A 22981-nucleotide genomic window follows, 5' to 3' on the forward strand; every position below is an offset into this window, starting at 1 on the left:
ATCCAAGATTTCTGACTGCAGATGAAAATAAGTTGATTAAATATAGAAGACTAAAAATAGAAGAAAAAAAAGGCGGATTATTACTTTAATCGATTTAATTGCTAATTGGACTAGTCAAGGATGAAAAAATAATAAGTCAAACGAATATATTTATATATATTGGATGTCCTAGAATGTTATATATAAACAAAGTTACTTTCTAACCAACTTGATAATATTATTTCAGAATTATTACTATTATCGAAAGCTAGTTTCTAAAGGATCGTGCACAATAGGAATAATATTGTAGTAAATTGTAAGCCGTAAGAAATTAACCAATCATGATCGAATGTGAAGAGAATAATCGACTAATTGGTCAATTTCTTGTAGCTTACAGCTTACTACACAATATTGCTCTCATTGTAGACGGCCTATAAAACTAATTCGACAATAAGGTCGTAAACCATAAGAAATTAACCAATCTCGGTTAGTTTCCTCACATTCGACTGTTATTTTGTGTGTGTGTGTGTGTGTGTGTGTGTGTTTGTGTGATCAATTTCTTACTTACGACTTACGATCCTATTGTAGAATCGGCCCAATTTTAAGCAGAATCATTATTACACCTACGCGAATGTATTTAAGAAACATCATATTTATGTCTTATATAAGCGCATGCGTTCGTATTGATTCGCAAGCTATATATTAATGAATGCGCGTGCCAAAGACGTAATCCTTTCATAGATGATTAACAGATAATATGTTAACGCAAAACAAGTTTTATTACATTCTTACGAATATCGATAGAAATGCAAATAGTGTACGACCGAATGATGTAATCAGCATGAATTGATTGAACGACGTTTATTAATTATTTATTATCTTTCAACAAGTTGACAGATACACGATTAAAATGTTCCGTTAAAATCTTTGTGTATTTTGCGTTGAATCTAAATGATGTAAATGCTCTAAACGTGATATTCACAATTTATGTGTTTAATGGCAGATATAAATCATCTGATTCTAGGATTGTAATGTAAAAAATTCTAGGTTTATGAATTATGTGTTTAATGATAAGCCGATTTATGCACTCGAACGATAACATCCGATTTTAGGACTTTAACGCTTATGTGCTGAACAATTACTAATAAATAAATTCGTAAACAGGATAGCATAATATAGTTTGCTTGTAATTAAAATAAATTATTGTTAAGCGAAATTTAATTAGATGCCATAGTTTTTAAAATATTGTTACATGTAGAAAGGCTCATTCTCACATCTTTGGAAACGAAATTTTGACAATTTAAAATTCATATAACGTGTTTAGTCAGAATGGGATTTTACCTCCTGTAATTACACACTATTAACTTCCTTTTTTTTATCCGCAGCGCAAAACCTATTTTCTCATAACATGATTTAGTATAATACAAAAAATACAAAGAAAAGTTACGTCATAACATTTCTACCGGACCAACTCATAGTTAAAGCATTTGTATTGTCTAATGTACTTTGTCCCCAAGTTTCTTGTGCGAAGCACATTATTTCAATGTCTTGCTTTAATTGTTGCCAGTATAAAGCAATTATTTTTCAATTAATTTATGTGAGCTGTTACAAGCAACATTTTATCCTGGAATAAAATTTTCTACCTGCTAATCTTAATGACATATCTTCTCGAAAGCATATTCACCAAACATTCTATACCAATAAATCGTCTTTACATGCACAAATCTCTTTTAAATCGATTAGAGATTCATTTTATCGCATTTATTACGAAATGCGTTGAATATAACAAGCTCGAATTAACATACGAGGAATCAGTAATACACTCGTCAAACGAGAAAATTCGAGGAGAGATATTTCACTGACCGTTAACAGAATTAAGAATCGTAAAGATAACAAAGAGGATAATGGAAAGAATTACGAGGGCAATAAATGACGTTATTTCGCACAGATGTGCGAATTAGTGAATGCACAGGGCCGACCGGATGGAAGAAGACAGAGATAGTAGGAGAGTCGAAGAAAAAAATCACAGATGCGCGTCCTGGGCTTATAATGTGCCTCTTCTATATATAGAACACAATGCAATGAGTATAAAATAAAATGAGACTGCCTTGTACACTAAATTTTATTAAGGAAAACTCGACAAACCTTATGCAAATAGCATTCTTATATTCAAGCAAAGATATTGTTGCTGCAAACAATAAGGATACGAGGCTGACATTTTTCAAATCCCGCACTCTAAAATCTTTGAAATGAAATTTTAATTCTAAAAAAAGCGGCTCAATTGTCAATTTTTAAGAGTGAGATTTCACTCTTTAGAGTGAAATTTCACTCTTTAGAGTTATATTTCACTCCAAAGATTTTAGAGCGCGCGAGGGATTTTCGCTCGCAAAGAGATATATTCATTAAAATTAGAAATTGCATTACTTTTTATCGGAATTTTTATCTGCGAAAGGTCTCAGAAAAAAATTAGAAAATTTTTACTTCTAACGATAAACGTGATTATGGTACGTGTTATTTCGTATAGATTGAATAACAACAACACTTTGTGTACATATATATTATAATGGTTAAAGCACTCGAATAACATCTTAAAACAAAGCGCACTAGACGTCACAAATTGTCTCTCAACTCAAGTAATCTGGTAGGAATTTCGTCTATTGTTAGTCCTGATGGAGTTTCATACATTCCCCAGTGTTTTAACAGTGTAAATGTCAAACTCATTCATTATGTTATACATCCTACAGTGCTCAATTAGAATACCGGTAAAAATTTTCAAATAATTTTTAAATAAATGTATTTACCAAAATCGATAAAATATAAAGACCTTGAATTATCTTTGTTTATTTTTGTTCTTACAAAATGTGACACATGTAGGCTATCGATTACTAAACGTCGTTATTTATTTTATTACATACAGTTACGTATATTACTGTAATAAAAGTTATAGTATACGCCGCATTTATGATATTCGCAGCTCGAAATATTCTGAAATAAAAGAGAGAAATACGAAACAATTGCACGCATACTCTCGATTATTTATGCTCGGATTATCTAACGTATTTATCCGCTAATTAAGTTGTCTAATAATGAACATACTCAATCATTATTTTCGTTCATAACAAAGTGCACTAATTTTTTTAATTTAATTCAATTTAATTTCTAATTAACGCGCATTATTAATTACAGCTAACAGAGAACATACCGTATATTGTAACAAAAATATTAAGTTACAAATGAAAGAACGATTTTGCTAAAATATCTAAAAATTAGCTAGGAAATAATTTAATTAAATCATTAAAGTAATTATATAGGATGCTCAAGCTGGCTGCTAGAATTTCAAAAAACTTTTTGCTCATTATGTTTGAGCGTCCTATTTAATTATTTTAATATAATTTAACAAAATTATTTTTGGGAATTTTTTTTCAAAAAAGATAAAATAAATGAAAAATCTACACAAAGGTATTCTTCAATACATTATACATGTATTGAAGTATACAAAAAAATTTTTTTCGAGAAGAAAATTACAGCATTGCGCTTCAACAAACTGATTTTTAGCAAACGCCAATTGGCGTACAAGATTACCTCGACAAATAACGATTTGATCTAGAATAAAAAAACCAAGAATTTTTATTTTCTACGTGATGTTTACTAATGAAGTACATAGGATGCTTTTTTGTAAAAATGATAAACATTTGAAAAAGTACTATTTTTGATCAAAAAATTTTGTACAAAAATGTTAATAACGATAATTTTTTTAATTAGTCAAAAAATGACTACTTGTTTAAATAATTAACAAATTACAATTATCTGTAAGTTTCAAGTGAAACGAAAATTGTAGAAATGATGTACAACGTCGATGAAAAATGCCATTTTGAGAAAAACGCGTTTAAAGTTTTTCGTGTAGACAAAGAATTAGCTTGTAATTTTGTAAATACTTCGAATTTTTACATTCCAAGTAGTAGGGCTATATTTACACATGTATAAACTATCACTTAACAAAATTTTTTTCAAAATTTCAAAGTGAAATAAGGCCTTAAACATTACGCATTTAAATTAAGATATTAAAAACCGAAAAGCACTTCAGAATGAGGTCGTCTTAAGACAACGTGTGTCGCGACACGTACGCTCCGAAAGGACTCGCCTCGTAACTCGGAGCGGAACGTGACGCGAAGTTAAGAACGAGCAAATGAATTAATTAATCGCATCGTACTTAATCGCATGCGCCATACTTATCGCGTGCTTCGCGTAACGATTAGCGGCTACAATGAAAGTGTCGCAGAATATTCGTCGCGAAGAGTTAAAACATCTTCGGGAACGTCGATCTAGAGAAAAAAAAAAGAAGAGGAAAAAAATAGACGTTTTTTTTGTTCTCTTTTTGAATGAACGGTGGAAGCGTGCTCCGGAGGAACTCGTCCCGGCGTGCCAAGAGACGGAGGCGCTCCGGGCGGGACGCGCCGCGCCGCGCCGGAACGCGGCGTTGGAGGGTCAGGAGGGTACCAAGCGCCGCATTGGCACAGAGGGAGTGCGCGCCGGAGAAGGGGTAAGGTGGGGAGACTCGTCGACGTCGTCGACGAGTGCGACGGGGTAAGGCGCCTAGTCGAGAGAGAGAGAGAGCGAGAGAAGGAGAGACGAGAGACCGTCTAGGAACGAGAAAGGGAGAGAAGAGAAGGAAAGAAAAGAAAGAGAAGGGAGAGCTTTTTCGGTTTTTAACGACATCCGAGCGCCGCCGTCTCAGTATCCGTCCGACTCGTGATTCGTATGTGTGGTTCGGTTTTCGTTTTTTTTTTTGTTTCTTCTCTCTCACGGGTTAGCCAGTCTACATATATACAGTCAAAGCCGAACGGACTGAGAAGAGGCAGAGAAGTCGTTATTCAGGACTCAATACGGCCCTTCGCCCTCCGCCAGACAACTCGCAGTGATCCTCAGGATCGGATCGAGGACGTGCCATTTTACGATTGCCTTTAAAGTCCGATCGAGGACCGGACTAATAATTCTATTGTGAATCGAATTATAACAATTCCGAGATCGCGATAAACATCCTGCGGAACTTCTGACGGGACACGTTTCTCACATTGAGCGAAAAAAGGACTTTGCAACGATCTGATTGATAGGACGTTAACTGATCGAATTGACTACTGATAATCGTGCGAGAGACCTGACGGCAGTGTCGACCGGCGAGGAGGAAGACGCATTCACGAAGCAATCTGCCTGGTTAACTATAATTTCTACCGGTAAGAGGGGAACACGGCGACTACGCCACGTCGACTGTCGAAGCGAAGGAAATGCAAACTCGCGCGCAGCCGGCTCGCGATAAACCCCTCGTAATGAGACATATCGGACTTTCTAGGAAGTTTGATTATACTTGAGACGAGGAACGCCAGCTTTCATGAAAAAAAAAATCAATTGAATTGAGATATGATTAAAATTATCATGAGTGATTCACAATGGACTCGCTATATAAATAGAAATCTGCTGGAATCTATTTTGGAAATATATTTTTCATTTCTGAGAAATTTATTGTGAAAGGGGGGTAATGTGTGAATAATATATGATATGAAAATTCTTGATACGTGATTTAACTTATTATCTAAAAAATTATAAGTTCACTGATTATCAGATGATATATTAATTTATGTTCAGTACTCTCTAAATCTGAATCAGTGGATAGTCACTAATTACCCAGTGACATACTTGGCACTGATAATCAGTGAAGTTCAACTAAAAAAGAAAGAATATTTGAGCATTATTTGACTAAAATACTGATATTTGCACGTTAATTTCAATCTTCAATACCATATTCGTTAAATTTAACAACTAAAACAAGATTAGTTAGATCACATAATAAAGATTAGCTAGGTTAGGAATCTCACATTTAATTCACTGATTATCAGTGGCATACTTGGCACTGAGATCAGTGATTATTCACTGATTCAGATTTAGAGAGTATATTATTAAAATATATATTAAATACAAATATAACTGGTATAACTCAAAATCAAACGCAGAGTTTATAAATCAAAAATATAAGAATATGATAATTTTAGATCTTAAGGATTATTTTTATTAAGGATAATATATTTAACATAAAAATTTGTCTTCGTTTTAAAATGTTAATATTTCACACGGAGGATCTTAAAATTAATTGTAAATTAATTTGCAAATTAATTTAAAAATTTGCGAATTAATCAATTTGCGTATAAGAACTTTAATTTGCCACTGAAAAAGTTTTCACGGCGGATTCGTCATATAAAATTGTAAAAACAGATATTAATGAAAAAAATCGTGCTTTAAAAAATGCATAATTTCGCATTTGCTTATAATGAAATCGATGTATATTTTTCGTAGACACCTTGTATACAGAGACAACGCTGGTCGCCAAGTGTCCAATGCTCTCCCCATAAGTAAACCCAGTCCTGACATATAACGTTCCTCCACACGTGCAACCCTTTTCTTCTTTTTAATTCTTGCCGTCTCTGCGTCGCTTTGGTAAGAAACGAGTCTCGAAACGAGAATGAACAGGTTAAAATACGATGGACATGTTACCATGCATTCTTATGCATTTTAAGTTGCCACGTTTTCACTACCCTGACGGAATGCACGTGAGAGAGAAAGAGAACGAAAAAGAAAATAAATTTTTAATCAATTTTCTTTAACAAATATTTTTTCCAAGTATAATAGTTACTCTTTTTTAAATGTATATAAAATAATTTCGAGACAATTAGATAAAGAAACTGTTTTTCAAGCTGTTTTTATAATATATATGCTTAAAGCAGCACAGAGAAATTTTATTTTATTCTGCGTATTCGTTTAATTTATATATTATGTAATAATCATAGTCATGATAATTTTCGATAATGCTTCAAAACATTTCTCGATAATGATTCGTCAAGAAATTTGTGGCTAAAAATAAAATGAGATATTTTTGTCACATTTCGTATCCGTTTTTGTTTATCGCGGTGCATAAATGCAGAGACGATTAACCAGTTATCGCTTTCGTTTCATATGCGCTAATATAATTTCTAATTCGTAACTATATAACGCGATTTCAACGATCGCAAACGCGAGAGTACGCTTCCTCTCCGGGCCCGAAATGACCGAAATAGCTTGAGGATAATTTTGGAACACCACCATCGTGGATTCCTGATCCTTATTAGACCCGCACGCGAATCTAGCGAGCTTCGATCTCAAAATCCACGGCTTATTCTGCATGCGCAGTAACAATTTGTCGTAATAACCATAAAACAATTAATCAAAATGATTTATGAGAATAATTACCCAGCATATAATCTCAAGGACATGCTGCTTCGTAGTATTTATATTAGAAAGAATTCCAGTTCTAATTTTAATTCATTAGCATCGTGCGCGATAATTGATGTATTTAATTATCATGTATTTACATGAATAAATATAGAGTCTGAACTGCTCTCTCTTTCTCTCTCTCTCTCTCATATGTTATCCTCTAATATTATCATTTGATCTCCGAAAGAATATCTGGAGACGCGGTAGTGTCTTCTTGGCGCTAAGACAAGCGCAACGTCATGGCACTGCTTATACGATTACGTTGTCATTATCTGTTTGTATACTTGATAAGGAGCACGTGTTCTGTTTATGTATTTGACACGAAAGCATGACTGAAGAACGTGATGAAAACGGTTCTTTTTTATTTCAATGTATTTTTTATTTTAAAGTATTTTATTTAGATATCTAGTGATAAAATCATTGATTTCTATAATCTTCTTATCAAGCCTCGAGCTTTATAATCTCCTAAGGTCCGTTCGGATTTTAAGACGAGTAAAATAATATCTTAAGATGTTGATACAGGTCTGTAATTAAATCATGACATTGTAAAACGCAAAATAGTCTTAAATACAAGAGTCGACTATAAATACTGATCTAATGCCTGTGTCTACCAATGTATAATTCATTTTAAGCCGGGTTCGTATATTGCTGCCAGTTGTCAGTACAGTACACGTAACGGGAACTATAGGTTTTCAGTATTGGCAGTCAACTGGCAATAATATACGAACATGACCTTACTCTCGGTTCAACTAACTTTTTACCTTTGTATAGAAGAATTCTAAGAATAATGTCCATTTCTATCAATATTGTCTAACTTTAATCTCGCGTCAACTTTTTTCTTTATCCTTTTTTAATTCTTAAAAAAAGATAGTAAATTAAATTAAATTAAATTATCTCAAATTCTTCGTTGCTTCATCGATCCTCGGAAACATTCAGCATGCGAGGACGAAAATCACCAAACCTCGTTAGAGCTTTCAGACACACCCTATATGTTGTATCCATCGATCGCTTGCTCGCTCGCTCGCTCACTCACTGACTAGCTTCCTTCGCTTCTTCCTATCGCACGTGGATACACTTGACAGAGGTGGTCAACCTTCGCAAGTTTGCCGGTCGTCGCTTTTTCCGCGGATTCTTTGGCGCGCTTTCAAGTCGCGCGTTTAACGCTAAACAGGTACACTGTCGGATTTTTCTTTCACGCTGGCATTGGGCGGACTTACGCTCGAAATTATGGAATTTTGGGCGCGTGCGAAACGCGAAATCCGATAAATGCATTTTGTGATTGAATAAACCGATAAATAAATGTAAGCACGCGAATTTATTTTATATTATATATATATATTTCTATATTTACGCAATAGTCTATAACGACTTTTTATCAGAAATTATCAAAACCGGTCTTACTCTGTGTCCGTTCTTTAACTTATAACTTCATACGCGTTATATAAATATATGTAAATTATCATAGGTTATTATTAACTTAAAAAAGAGAAATACTTTTTTTTATTATCGTTTAATTTCGACGAGCAAAGAAAAAAATCTATTTTAGACCCAATAAATAATGCAGCAATATCTTTATCTCGACCTACCTTTTCATATTTTATTTTCGAATATACTATTGTTCAATACATTAACGCTACTTACATATCTCTTAATCGATTCGATAATTCGTGCGATAAGCTCAAATACATCATAATATTTAACTAGACCGACGAAGAGTTAAAAAAACGAGGAGTGAAGGTCAGAAAAAATAAAACACGTGTCATTCTTTACTAACGATCAGGTTTCAACAATCGAAATCGGAATTCCTGGATAACAAAAATCATCGAATAAGCGTATATTCTCAAATATCGGTGATCAAAGTTCAAAATCATATCATACGATCGCGTCTCAAGTATTGCAAAAAAGAAAAAAAAGGAAAAGAATTCGAACCAAGGAAACACACTAAATCACAAAAGAAAATCAAAATATTAAAATGACTTTATTTTGACACGTCATGAAGGTCGAAATGATGATTTTTTTGTTAAAAATTTAACTGTTTATTGATGTTAAGAATATATATCAAAATAAAGTCATTTTAATATTTTTTTTACTTCTGCGTGTTTCTTGGGAAAGGGATACGAATAAAAAGCAAAGATTGTCGAACAATTGGCCACCCCTGTCGCGAACTCGGTAGTCAGTACATCGATCGGCCACGTGAACGCGTCGCGACATCGATCTCTGACGCATTTTCTTCGTTTTGTTTACATACGGATCATCTTCGCGATTCGCTGCCGTTGCAACGACACGGCGGCGACGACGATGACGACGCGACGTCGCATATCTGTTACGCCTAATGAGTACGCTTTTATGCAATGTCGACACTACAATATCCTGCGAATCATTCTGCGATATCTCGACTCCCCCGTCCCGCCACGTCGTTCTCTATTCTTAAATGCGCAGCTACGTTGAACGCGTTTATCTATCCGAGGATCAAATATACTAACGGATTATATGATAATGTGAATTTACGAATCTGTAAAGTGGAACAGAAAATTTTATTGTTCTTATTTAAAACATTAAGTTCAGATATATTTTTGAACTAATATTAGAATATTGTTCCTATTTAATGTTTATTGAAAAATGTTTTTGTATTAAATTTTTTATATCGTTTTTTTATATAATTAAAGTGCGCATTTCTATGAATGCACACTACCATAACACAAGCACGTAATGCACACTTCAATTACATAAAAAAATTCAACGATTTAATAGGATAATACACGTGACTCACAAGCATTTAAAAGAAACGTTTACGACAATGACACATTTATAGACGAACTATTTATTACGTAAAAATGAAAGAGTATAAATTATTATTGCCATTAATTGTTTTTCTCCGAGATAAATTATTACTTTTTACAGAGATGTGTTCTAAAATCAAGAAAACATTGACATTTATTTAAATTGTTAACATAAAAGAAAAAGAGAAAAGAGTTGAAGCAATTAAGAGTTATTATCGATCGGAATGACGTTGAAATTTTCTCTTCTCATTTTTCAGATTAAGATTATGAATTCCGAGTCGTGGACCTTGCCTCCGAAGCAAGGTCTGTATGATCCTACTCTCGAACGAGAAGCTTGCGGCGTTGGTTTTATCGTCGCCATTGACGGGAAGAGGTCGCACAAGGTGAGTCGATTTTAAGCTTCGTCTGCCTTTTACGTATAAAGTTCAAAGAACGACCCACGTCTCTCGAGTGTCGCGCGTTTGATCTTTGCAATCTATTATAAGTGTACGTATATTGCGTTGCACCGCATAAAGCATAGGGCAAATAAAAAAGTGTAATAAAGATCAAATAAACAGCTAAATGCGGAAAATAAGTAATATATATAGTTAATAAATTCAAACAAATGAATTCTTAAATATCGAAAAAAAATTCAGAATTGTTGATAACAAAAAGTTTAGAATAATTATGTCTCTATTTTAAAGTTGCAAAAAAAGAAGTTAAAGGCTTATATAATATGTGAATTGAGATACCTAAACATTAAAATTGCGCATAATTTTAAAGATAGGCGCCGCTTCAAATATGCACAATAACGATTAGATAAAATGAGAATGTTTATTAATGGAATATCTCTCTGTATCTGAGAAAGAAATAAGAGACCTCCACTTTATAGATGAACTCGTTGATAATGTATGGATATATCAATACAATTATGCGATCTTTTTTTCATTGCGCGACGATGAGGCGGATAAGGATATTGGATTGATTTTCTCATATTTATGGTCGTTATCTGCGAATTTCAGATCGTTCGAGATGCTCAGATATTGTCGGCGCGAATGAATCATAGGGGGGCATGCGCCTGTGATAATGATACTGGTGACGGAGCTGGTGTGCTTTGCGCAATACCGCACAATTATTATGCCAATGAAATTCGGTAAGAGAACCCCGCGACATGCTATAAGTCTTATTTGTCGACGAGATCGAATCTGGTTTCTGAAATCTTTATAACTTCTGATGTACTCGCGAGAGAGATATCCGATTTAATCGCCCAAGCCAAATGTTCCTGTCACATTTGGCGCTACATACTATTTGACCGAACTAAAAGTTTAATTTCAGTTCTGAATTTTCATTATCTAGATCGTAACGCCATCTGAAAAAGGATCACATCTTGTCCCAATTTTTGCCATTGTATTAGTTTTAATTTAGATATCTCTTTGCATTTTTTTATTCAAGATTTTTATATCAAATATTTAAGATTGAAAATATTTTATAAATAATTGATTTCCGTTGGAAGGACAATTATACATGATTTCTATGATCTATAAATCGTTTATAATGTTAATTCTTCATTTCACAGGTATCTCATTTCTAAATTAACATTCTCGTTGAAATTCCCTTAAATCTACAGAACATAATTCCTGCAGAACTTTTAGATATCACATATTCATTACTTCTTACAATTAGACATTCATATCTGATATAGCAGGTATTTATAGTTGATTCTTATATTTAAGATCGTTTACAGTCTTAAGAAATCATAAACCAATTACATAATCGTATTAGCATCTTAAAATACTTAAGGTCTTGAAGAACTGACTACGAATACCTATGCTATCACTACTTTGCAGACTTTTAATTTCATAAATCCTTGGCATAGTTCTATAAATCTTTCGTCATAAATCTCTGTTTTGTCACTCAGATCTCGAATAAATCTGCAGACATTAAGTTTCTCTAATCCATAATCCTTGTACTAGTTTCAATAAATCTAGAAACTACAGTGCATTAATTTAATAAGATTTTGGTAATTCAGATGCGATGAATTAGTTAAGTTCATTAAGTTACTTTTCATATACATTACAGCCAACAACAAAAGATCGAACTGCCCGAGTTCGGACAATACGCAACCGGTATCTTGTTCCTTGACAAGAAGACTCATAAAGAAGTAGAAGCTGCATTTGAGAAGTTAGCTAAGGAGTGCAATTTAAAAGTACGATATATCGATATTATTTATTGATCGGTTTCAATGCTTAAATTATCGCATTGTTTGGCGTGTATTAAATATGCTACCTTCTCTTCGCATATTCTCGAGATCGTGTAATTTGTAGGTGCTGTGTTGGCGTAATGTTCCCACCGATAGCTCCCAAATTGGCCAAGTGGCGAAGAAATGCGAACCGTACATGCGTCAAGTATTCGTTACTGGCGATCAGGATGCGGAAACACTTAAGCGACAGGTAAGTAATTTATCTCATAAGTAATTTATCTAGTCCTTAAAGTCGAGTTGTGCCTCAAATCAATTAATTCTGGTCAGTGTTTCGTTGTATCTTTACATTTTAACTTTATACTATAATTACCATCGAAAAATAATTTATCTTCTACTATTATTACGAAAATATCTGTTGATTGGTAATTAATATTTCCATTGTCTTCAGATCTTCTCTTGAAAGATTCCCTAAGAATTAATTTTTAATGAATCAATAAAGTTAGGCGCTTTATACTGTATTCTGAATTAAACGACTTGGCATTAAACAACTTTGCCAATTTATAAAATTAATATTTGGATTCGCATCGTAGATAGCCACGATTTTAAAGATTAAATATGTACACGAATCCTTTGTTTGATCAATCGTAAATTTAACGTTTCTTACATTTTTATCGCATTCTATTTGTCAGATTTTCGTGCTGAGGAAGAGATCATCGCATTCAATTTCGCGACCAGAATTGCGATACTACATTTGCTCATTGTCGTTGAAAACAGTCGTTTACAAAGGTCAGCTCACCGCTGATCAGTTATGGCTTTATTTCACGGACTTGAAGGTGAGTTCAAGTTATTCTGTCCTGGTTTCTTTTTTTTCAGAAAAGTGTCGTTGTTATCTGAAAGTCTTACATAAAATAAATTACGTGTGTCGTAACGAGAACAGCTTGGAGAACAGTAATGTAATATTATATAAATTTTTTTCTTTTTTATATCAGTCTCCGAAATTCGAGACCTATCTGGCACTGGTACACACACGGTTCTCCACAAACACTTTTCCGAGTTGGGAAAGAGCGCATCCTTTACGGTAAGATACTACATAAAAATCCTATAAATATGGAATATAAAAATATGGTGAATAAGATAATATACTATAAATGATCATTTCTCCATGACCACTTCTCTGAAAAACTTCATTCATTTCTTAATTCATCTCTTTTAATAGTGAATTGGGAACGAGGAAATATTTGTGTTTTTTAATTTCGTTATTTTTCGTAATAAAAATAAAAAATTTCTGCGAAAAATTTTAACTATAGCTTTCTATCGTCAATCATATAGTTAAAATGTTTAATGTTATTGCTTGAAAAATACATGAAACTGCTATTTTTACTCAAAAGAAACAAAAAAGCCGATAAAATAGACTTAAAATACGAATAGAAGTATTTAAATGTTTTTTCGAATCTTTTTTCATGACTTTTTTCATTGTGAAACTAAAAAAACATACTTATGTTATAAATAACTAAAAGATAAAAACTCCATTTTAAAGCCTTATCGAACAAGGTCAGCATATTAATTATCGACTACTTATAACACCTCTCTCGTTCTTGTTTTTTTGCGCATTTCCTTTTCGGTATATCAAAGATCCATAATTTATGTTTATTTTATAGGTAACACTGCAAAATAATTCGGTAGTCTTGCATTAACGATAAATAACACCTTATCGTAATGTAATCGTAGTTTTCGCAGGTTTCCGTTTCAAAACCGCAATCTGCCAAACATTGATATAACTTGCGACGTTTGTCCATAGCTTGCTTGCTCACAACGGCGAAATTAATACCCTGCGCGGCAATGTCAACTTTATGAAGGCGCGAGAAGGTGTGATGAGCAGTCAAATATACGGCGATCAACTGAAGCTGCTCTATCCAGTCGTAGAACCGAATCTCTCTGACTCTGGATCAGCGGACTGTGTGCTCGAGTTCTTGGTGATGGCAGGACAACGCTCTTTGCCCGAGGTAAATTTATGTTACGAAATATATGCAAGAAACGTCGTCTAATATTGAAATATAAAGTATTGCTATAAATTCTCGATCTTACGGAAAATTGATTCCACATTTCTATAAATCGTTCTCAAAGATATTTATTTCCAGAAATCATCGGTTTCACAGATTTAGACAAATTCTAAGAATTTTTTTTAAATCTCCATAAAATGTTTCGTAACAATTCTTAATCTTTGATTTCGTAGATTCTTTGTTTCAAAAGCTTTCTTTTATTTATTAGATATTTTCTTCTACTTTTGCTAGGTACTTCAATTTTTTTCGAAAAACAAAAAATCTTTGTCTCTGCTTCTAAAGATCTGAGACACCACTGATCTTTGAATAATACAGAATTTACATGGCTAAATGTTCTTCATTTCATCAATTCTCTGAATTGCTGCGCGCATTACGGTTCTTTAGTTTCGCAGTTTCTTGATTTCAAGAATCTCGGTCTTCGAACAAACACTTGAAACATCGTTACTGAATCCAGGCTGTCATGACAATGGTACCAGAGGCTTGGCAGAATGATTTAACGATGGCTACTGAAAAGCGGGACTTCTATCATTGGGCGGCGTGTGCCATGGAACCCTGGGACGGTCCGGCTCTTCTGACCTTCACCGACGGTCGCTACGTCGGTGCTATCTTAGACAGGTAGAAACTTTTTATCTCTTACTACGACATGTTTATTACACGTTTTTACGTAGGCTCCACTTCCCTCTCGTTCGTGCTGTCTGGTAACCTTTGCCACATTTGTATGTATCCATAGATCCATGAGTCTGCGACTTCTCGGATCGAAAATGATTCGCAGTTTTGCGGATTTCTGGATCTTTGGTTCCACTGACTTTCAACACTTTGACTCTAGTCGCGCTGATGTTACATAAGCCGCATTTTATAATTAAAAATATTTTGATATTAAACATAAATATTGGATACAGATTCTTTTCTAATATTATTATTTCTTTTAAGAATGTTGAAGAGAAAATGTTACCAAACATTGTTTGTACATTAATAACGTGAAATATATTCGTTGGCTTACATATTATTATAATTTAAAAACTTTTAAAATGTACAAACTGAGAAATATCAGATTGTTAAAACTAAATAAATGCGGCGATAAATTAAACTCTTAACTGTCGACGTGTTAAAAAAATGTGAAAGAAATGTTTGTTAATTCGCTATCGTATATAATTCCCGAGAACCATTAGAAAGAATTCGCATAAATTTGCTGGAAGCTGTACAGGTACAGGTAAGCAAGTGAATTCTTTGCACTGAAATAATTCCGTACAATAGCGAATTAATTAAATTATATCGAAGGAAGAATTGCAAATATCATTGTAAGTATTTCGCAGGCATGTAACAAAAAAAATCTGAAATATTTATTATCTAATTTGCAAAGAGCAAAAAAATAATAAAATGTTTCACAACGATGAAATTGAAATTCGCGTTGACAGCTAAGAATAAACATTAATTAAAAATTAAAATCACGCGATTTAATTAATTCTTTGCAGCATTTCTGTTATATTACAGCAGGTATTTTCTTACTTTTTAATTTTCTGTCACTATTATCTTACTTCGCAATTTTATTAATGTAATTTGATATGAAAATACTTCTTTGTTGTCTGTTATTGGAAACTTTTCGAAGTACAGCTCCAAAATAAATACAATGAGAGAAGCAAAGAATTGAATTGAGGTCAAATTCAAAGTGTTGAAAGAATCCTATTGAAAAAGAAATGAGCCGAACGAAAGGACTTTGCGGTGTCGTTTGTTAGGGGAGCCGCGAAGAAAGAATGCTAGGCTACGTGGGCGTATTGCCTACGCTTTGCAAGAATAGAGATATACTCGGGTACAGGTAAACATGGATTTCTAAGGCAAAGGGAAGTCGTGCAATCGAATGGGGGACAAATAAAAACACCTTTCATCCCATAAATTCAGTTTTTTTTCTACAAAGATTACGCGGAATAAAACGTACGATAAAAATATTCTTCAGAGAAAAATAGAAATTTCTCTATAAGGATATTTTTACAAAAATTACGTTAGAAAAGTTATTAAAGCTTACGTTTAATCGAGACGCTATTTTATTTTTAGATAAGAGTAGAAAGCTTTACATTAAGCAATGATCGTGAAAAAGAAATTAATGTAATAGATTATCCTAGGAAATTTTAGAATTGAAAATAACATCACAAATAGAGATTTCAAAATTTTTAAATTGATTACCATCGTTATTTACCGAAAATTATAAATAAATTTCCTAAAACACTTTAGTTTTTTTATCATACTTAGCAATTAAATAAATTTCTGTTTTAATAATATTGTTTTTTTCAAAGTTAATTAATCAAGTTTATCAGTATTTTAATAATAAAGTAATTATTTAAGTTGTTTTTTTAATATATTCATAGTTAACTTGTAGCATCTTGCAAAACATGAAATTACTTTTAAATATAAAATTAAAATGAAGAATAATTATTCAGATTGAAAGTAATCACTTGAATGTAAAAAGGACGGTATGTCACGCAAAAGAGTATAAAGAAACAAATAAAAAAAAAGAAAATACGTCAGAAAAATTTCGCGCGACTTCCCTTTGCCCTGTCTTGCTCTGCACAGCCGAAGTGAGAATCGATGTTTACGATTTACTAAGTGTCCATCGTTGTCCCAACGTGCTGCTAATGCAGGTAAATAGGGCCTAGACCAAGAGACTGAGAGAGCGAGAGAAAGAAAGATGATATAGAGAGCGAAAGAGAGAGTATAACGCGAGTAAGCCAGCAGGAAGGCAGGCAAGCGAACGAACGAACAGCAATGTAGTTCACTCAGCTGATACCTAGCGCGAGACACAGAGGTGGTGTGAAATACAAAAGACCTTTTTGAATTTTTGTTTGGCAGAAACGGCCTGCGCCCATCGCGCTTCTACGTCACTAAGGATAACATGATGGTGATGGCGTCCGAAGTGGGCGTCTATGATACTCCGCCCAGCAATGTAGTCCTGAAGGTAAACGAAGGAAATATGCGCATCCCAAGCACCAGCCGGTCCCACAGGAGTGTCTCTCACTCTGTCTGAGGCGGAGACAGCTAGCTCGCAGTGATTTATGATTTACCGACGAATCAACCCCCGTATGCTCAATCTTTTTCCCCCAGCCCTCTTTCTCTCATCTCCGCGCCTATTCTCTACATTTCTCCCCGAAATACAGCAATTTCAGCTAGTAGAAGAGCAACCAAGGAGGCCCTCGCGTCTACCCAGGGAAGTTTGGATCGTTTCCTCTCTGGTCAACAATCTCTCTACGGAAGCGACGAAAGAGCCTGCTCGCATTACAATTGTATAAAAACAATGCTTGCGCGCTTAATCGCGCGATAAGCCGCCTTGGATTTTTTAATGTCACTTGAAAGTTTTACTGTCCGAGAGCAACTTTCGTCGGCATTGTTCAATGGCCGATAGCATTGATCATCAAGAGTGAGCTTTTAATCAATTTTCGAAAATACTCTCCAACAGAGTGATTCTCGTGTCAATGAAACTCTCAAGTGCATATCTAGCTTCAATAACGCGTCTTCTCGCCATCATTCTCGACGGTTCACATTTGTCTCGTCGACTAATTATTATTATGTCACAAAACTCGCTTTGTTGGCCTCCTGCTGATTTCTTACTAGAAAAGAAGGAAGAGGAGGTGGCGATACGGCAGAACTCTCTTTATTAGAAAATCAAGAAATTTCCAAAACAATAAAATTCTAAGGACAGCATTGGGAGAAAACATAGCTTGTTGATTCCACGGAATAATGGTTTTTGCAGATTTATGGCTTGATAATTGCATGCTTACGCAAATTTTAAGTTCCAGAGGTCTTTGGTTGTACAAATCGTTGATCATGTACGTCCTTGGTTACATATGTTGCATCCACGGCCAGGTTCTTAAATCTATGGGCGTCTTCGTTCTGGGATGCAAGCACCATCATGCGATTTGTTTACTACACAAATCACTTTTTTTCTCATCATATTTCATCTATGTCTAACAAATACATTACTCATTACATTTTGGCATCTCTGTCGGAAGCAACAAGTGTATCGTCTCCATAAGTAGGACTTGTGTCTCAGATGATCAATCGAGCGCATCGAAACAGATGCTCGTGTGTAAATAGTTCAATAAACAGAGTTCTACCGTGCGGACAGGAATAAAGCAATTTACGCTCGTCGAATGATTTTGTGCGAATTCTATAGATCTCAAATATTGCCAAAACAATGTAATGTACTGGCACTCTGCCTTTACACTGGCCGATGATCACCAATACCAACCATTGAGACGATCATCACTGACTTCATCCAGGATTCGGTAATCCTCAAATGTATATTTTATGCGTGCACTTTCTTTCATTTCTCTGATGAAGCTGCAGAAATGTCACATTCGAGGATTAAAGGTAAATCGATAGCGATACCCAAAGAGTCGGTAAGGGCAGATTGTCATCAATCGATTGTCGCAATACCTACTCGCTGTATGTTAGTATACATGTATAATAGCTAATCACATATATCGTATTTTATTTATTTTTTAATCATGTATCATGTATGATGTATAATTTGTCATCTAGGGACTAGGTTTGTATAGAGCTGTAGGACCGTCATCCAGTGCTGTCATATGAATGTCGATCATCGACGTGTCGAACCCGTTCTATGGCGATTATTGGTGTACTCTTTTATTTGCAGAGTCGCTTGAAGCCCGGCCGGATGCTTCTCGTTGATACCGAAGAGAAGAGGATCATACAAGATGTCGAACTGAAGTTGCAAATCGCTCGAAGCAGGCCTCATTCCAAGTGGCTCAAGGAACAGGTAGCTAAATATGTTTTTCGTCAATCGAGAACAATTCACGACCAATTGTTACATTGTCGTGATTAAATTTTACTTTGAAAATAAGGCCGAATTTTAAATCCTACTTAAAAAGATGATTGTCCGAGATAAAAAAAAGTCAAGAAGTTTTTTTATAATCTGGTTTTTTCTCACGAACTTTTCTGTTATGGTAAAGATATCAATTATGAAAAACTCTGTATATAGTTTATTTATGTTTTATACATAAGTTATATTAAAATTAACGTGCTTGCATGAAAAATAATGTCACATATCATAGCTGAAGCCTATAGCTCGAAAATTAAATAACTCTTCGCTTTTCTCTTTGTTATTGATTAACACACCTAATTAATTAATGCATTCTAAAATCATTAAATGTCAATGTTCTTTGTGAAATATTTAACTTAGTAATTTCGTTGGGTTTAATGAAAATTGCAATAACATAATCGCATAAAAATTGGCATTAAAATCACAAGAAAAATATCTAATGCAAAATTAACCTTTTTGGCACTGCTGTACATGCTGTTATCATCACATATGCAGAGGGTGAGTCGTTCTCATACCATTATAAGTATATTAATTTCTTTCAATGCGATGTACAGTTGGAAGTAGCAATATAATAAAAAAATACAAATTAGTATGTATAGTAGGTAGTAATATAATAGCGAAATATTTGAATATGTGTGTAAGTAGAAATGTCTCTGAAAAAAATCTCAGATAATTCTATTTTGCATGGAAATTCATTGCACCTATTAACTTTATCTTTTCGTATTTTTGTTATTATCTAACTTATTAATTATTCAATTGCTAATAGAACTCTCGGTTTGATATCTGCTTGTGCTCGATCATAGAAACTCTGAAAGCAATTCAATTGCGGTACCAATTCTACTCTTCAGCTTTACTTTTGCGACGCTCATAATTTTGGTATCTAGTAGTTGGTGATGCTTTTTTGAACGCAGATCACTATGGATGAATTGCGTGCCACACATGTTTACAATAGCAATGCAGGGGACATAATCGAAAATAGTCTATCTGTCGAAAAAAAGAACGCTATCAACGGCGTAAACGAGGTTTCGGCCGTGAATAAAATTTGGAGCGGCGACAAACGGCTCTCTCTTTACGGCTATACTCTGGAGACTATTAATTTACTACTTCTACCTATGGTGCAAACTAAGTATGTATACCAATAATTTTTTTTCTTATCAATAGAAATAGTATTTCTAATAATATTCTACAGTAAATTCTACAGTATGTCTAATATTTCATGTAGAACAATAAATAAGTATTAATATTAAAAATTTTTATAAATTTAAAGATCTGTGTGATGTTCATAGATCTATTACAAATTTAATGTATCATCATTAAACGACATTGTTCCCAATATTGTTCGAAATATCTTTTTTCCCTTTAATAAAGTCGAGAGAGAGAGAGAGAGAGAGAGAGAGAGAGAGATTTCGATTATTATATTGTATATAATACTATTATCTCAATATTATAAATTATAATTTTTTCGTAAATAATAATGTTTTTATCAATAAATATTAACGAACCACAAAAATTTTTTTTCAGGAAAGAAGCGTTAGGATCTATGGGCAACGACGCTCCTCTAGCGTGTTTATCGGAATTTCAACCATTATTATACGAATACTTCAAGCAATTATTCGCGCAGGTACGCAAAAATTTGACTATCATTAACTTGAGAAACAGAAAAAATTATAAAAATTAATTTAGCAACTAAATACAATCCGACATATTTAATGTATGTATTAATTTCAAATTATAATTTCTATCTAGGTAACGAATCCACCGATCGATCCATTCCGTGAAAAGATCGTAATGTCAATGCTCTGTCCAATTGGGCCTGAGAGTAACATTTTGGAGCCGAACGAACTACAAGTACATCGTCTATTCTTGCCTCAACCGATATTGTCTTTAAGGGATCTCGAGGTTCTCAAGCATACGACCCATCGCAATTGGAGAACAAAAGTGATCGATATCACTTACCCTCTTGAAGACGGGCCTGGCGGTTTGTTAAAGACACTGAATCGCGTTAATAATGAGGCTAATGCGGCTGCTAGGGATGGTTATCAATTGCTCGTGTTATCTGATCGACAAGGTGGTCCGACAAGGTGAGTCCAATCTGAATAAAAATATATTCTAAATTAATCTTGAAAGAAATAAAACTAAAATTTACATTCGTTTGTTGATTTTAGGATTCCGGTAAGTAGCCTATTAGCGCTAGGTGCTGTTCATCATCATTTGATCGAAGAGAGGCAGCGAATGAAAGTCGGTCTCATACTGGAAACCGCTGAGGCTCGAGAGGTGCATCATATTTGCGTATTACTTGGTTACGGAGCAGATGCCATATGTCCTTATTTAGTATTTGAGATGGCCAAAAATCTAAGAGCAGATCACGTTTTCGATGAAACCTTTACCGACGATGTTATTTATAAGGTAAGCCTCGCAAAACTAAAATTATTGTTTAGAGATGTTAATGATAAAAAAAGTCTGTTTGTATGAATATGAAAAATAGAAATATATAAAAATTATCTAATGACTAATCGTTTAAATTCCGCAGAATTACGCAGATGCTATGGAACGAGGAATCGCGAAAGTGATGGCCAAGATGGGAATCTCGACTTTGCAATCTTACAAAGGAGCGCAGATATTCGAAGCAGTTGGATTGGCCGACGAAGTCATCGATAAATGTTTCAAGGTATGTTTTTGTCACAGTACCTAATATAGTACAAGAGTTTTAAAAAATGTATATATTCATATACATTATTATTAAAAGTAGTTTTTAGTAAATAAATAATATATATATTTATCAAATGTTTCTAATTTTTTTAAATATTTGTAATCACAAAAATAAGTAATTCTCTTTTAAATAACATTTTTTTGTTCTTTAGATGCATATGATTAAAATAGGATCCAATTAATGATCATTTAATGATTTGAATTCATGAATGATGCATCTTATTGTCAATTAAAAATTTCATTTATCACATTACATAGTAAAAATAATATTTTTGTTAATTGCAAACCGACTTGAATTTTTCAGGGTACTCATTCTCGTATTGGTGGTGTGACGTTCGATATTTTGGGCAAAGAAGCGTTCCAGCGACATCAAATGACGTACTGGGACAAACCGATGGATTTGCTGGTCATTCGCAATCCAGGAATTTATCATTGGCGATCCGGTGGCGAGAAACATATTAATGATCCTGCTAGCATCGCTAGTTTACAGGTAATAAAAACATAGTGTTCTAAAAACTAAAATATCGATAATTTACATCTACTACAAAAAAATGTAATTATATGCAAAATTTTTATTCTGAAAAATATATAAATGTGTAAAATAGGACAAGGTAATATAATTATAAACATGGTATAATTCTGAATGAAATAAGATTGAATCCAATTTTCAAGGTTCAAATTTGTTTTTTTCCTGGTACCGTTCAATATTCTTCACGCAATAAGATCAGGATTATCAAACTTGAACCTTGAAATTAGATTCAAACCTTATTTCGTTCCAAATTATACAATGTTCAAAATTGTATTACCTTATTCTATATTTTCCCTTTATAATCATCTTTCTTTCATCAGGAATATGTTGTCTCCAAAAACAACTCTGCTTATGAGAATTATCGCAAGACCACGATGGAAGTAGTGAAAGGTTGCACTTTGCGTGGCCAACTCGAGCTGAAGAAGTCGCGCAATCCGATTCCCATCACGGACGTGGAATCTGCATCAGAAATCGTGAAACGCTTCGCGACCGGCGCAATGAGTTTTGGCAGCATCTCCATGGAATCTCACACTACTCTGGCAATCGCTATGAATCGCATCGGTGGCAAGTCGAACACCGGCGAAGGTGGTGAAAATGCAGACAGGTATAATAAAG

At 33.9% G+C, this 22981-nt stretch overlaps 1 protein-coding gene across 4 annotated transcripts in view; it reads left to right on the plus strand.

Moving 5' to 3' along the window:
• LOC108731873 (putative glutamate synthase [NADPH]) overlaps positions 1–22981 on the plus strand; it is a 35726-nt gene that overhangs the window by 6779 nt on the left and 5966 nt on the right. Inside the window, exons 1-19 of one of the 4 annotated variants that reach the window (XM_018462414.1) lie at positions 4681–5210; positions 10316–10441; positions 11060–11190; positions 12117–12243; positions 12362–12487; positions 12927–13070; positions 13227–13315; positions 14036–14240; positions 14752–14912; positions 17139–17244; positions 18943–19065; positions 19624–19626; positions 20040–20254; positions 20650–20749; positions 20875–21209; positions 21294–21534; positions 21659–21796; positions 22142–22327; positions 22687–22970. In XM_018462414.1, the coding sequence (XP_018317916.1) occupies positions 10325–10441; positions 11060–11190; positions 12117–12243; positions 12362–12487; positions 12927–13070; positions 13227–13315; positions 14036–14240; positions 14752–14912; positions 17139–17244; positions 18943–19065; positions 19624–19626; positions 20040–20254; positions 20650–20749; positions 20875–21209; positions 21294–21534; positions 21659–21796; positions 22142–22327; positions 22687–22970 (2831 nt within the window). In that variant the 5' untranslated portion in view covers positions 4681–5210; positions 10316–10324. Of the gene's footprint in view, positions 1–4680; positions 5211–10315; positions 10442–11059; positions 11191–12116; positions 12244–12361; positions 12488–12926; positions 13071–13226; positions 13316–14035; positions 14241–14751; positions 14913–17138; positions 17245–18942; positions 19066–19623; positions 19627–20039; positions 20255–20649; positions 20750–20874; positions 21210–21293; positions 21535–21658; positions 21797–22141; positions 22328–22686; positions 22971–22981 lie in introns of those variants that run through there. The other 3 variants (XM_018462415.1, XM_018462416.1, XM_018462417.1) reach the window with 3 other exon arrangements.

The sequence above is a fragment of the Mycetomoellerius zeteki genome, unplaced genomic scaffold, assembly GCF_001594055.1.
Source record: "Mycetomoellerius zeteki isolate Tzet28-1 unplaced genomic scaffold, Tzet1.0 scaffold140, whole genome shotgun sequence".
NCBI lineage: Eukaryota > Metazoa > Arthropoda > Insecta > Hymenoptera > Formicidae > Mycetomoellerius > Mycetomoellerius zeteki.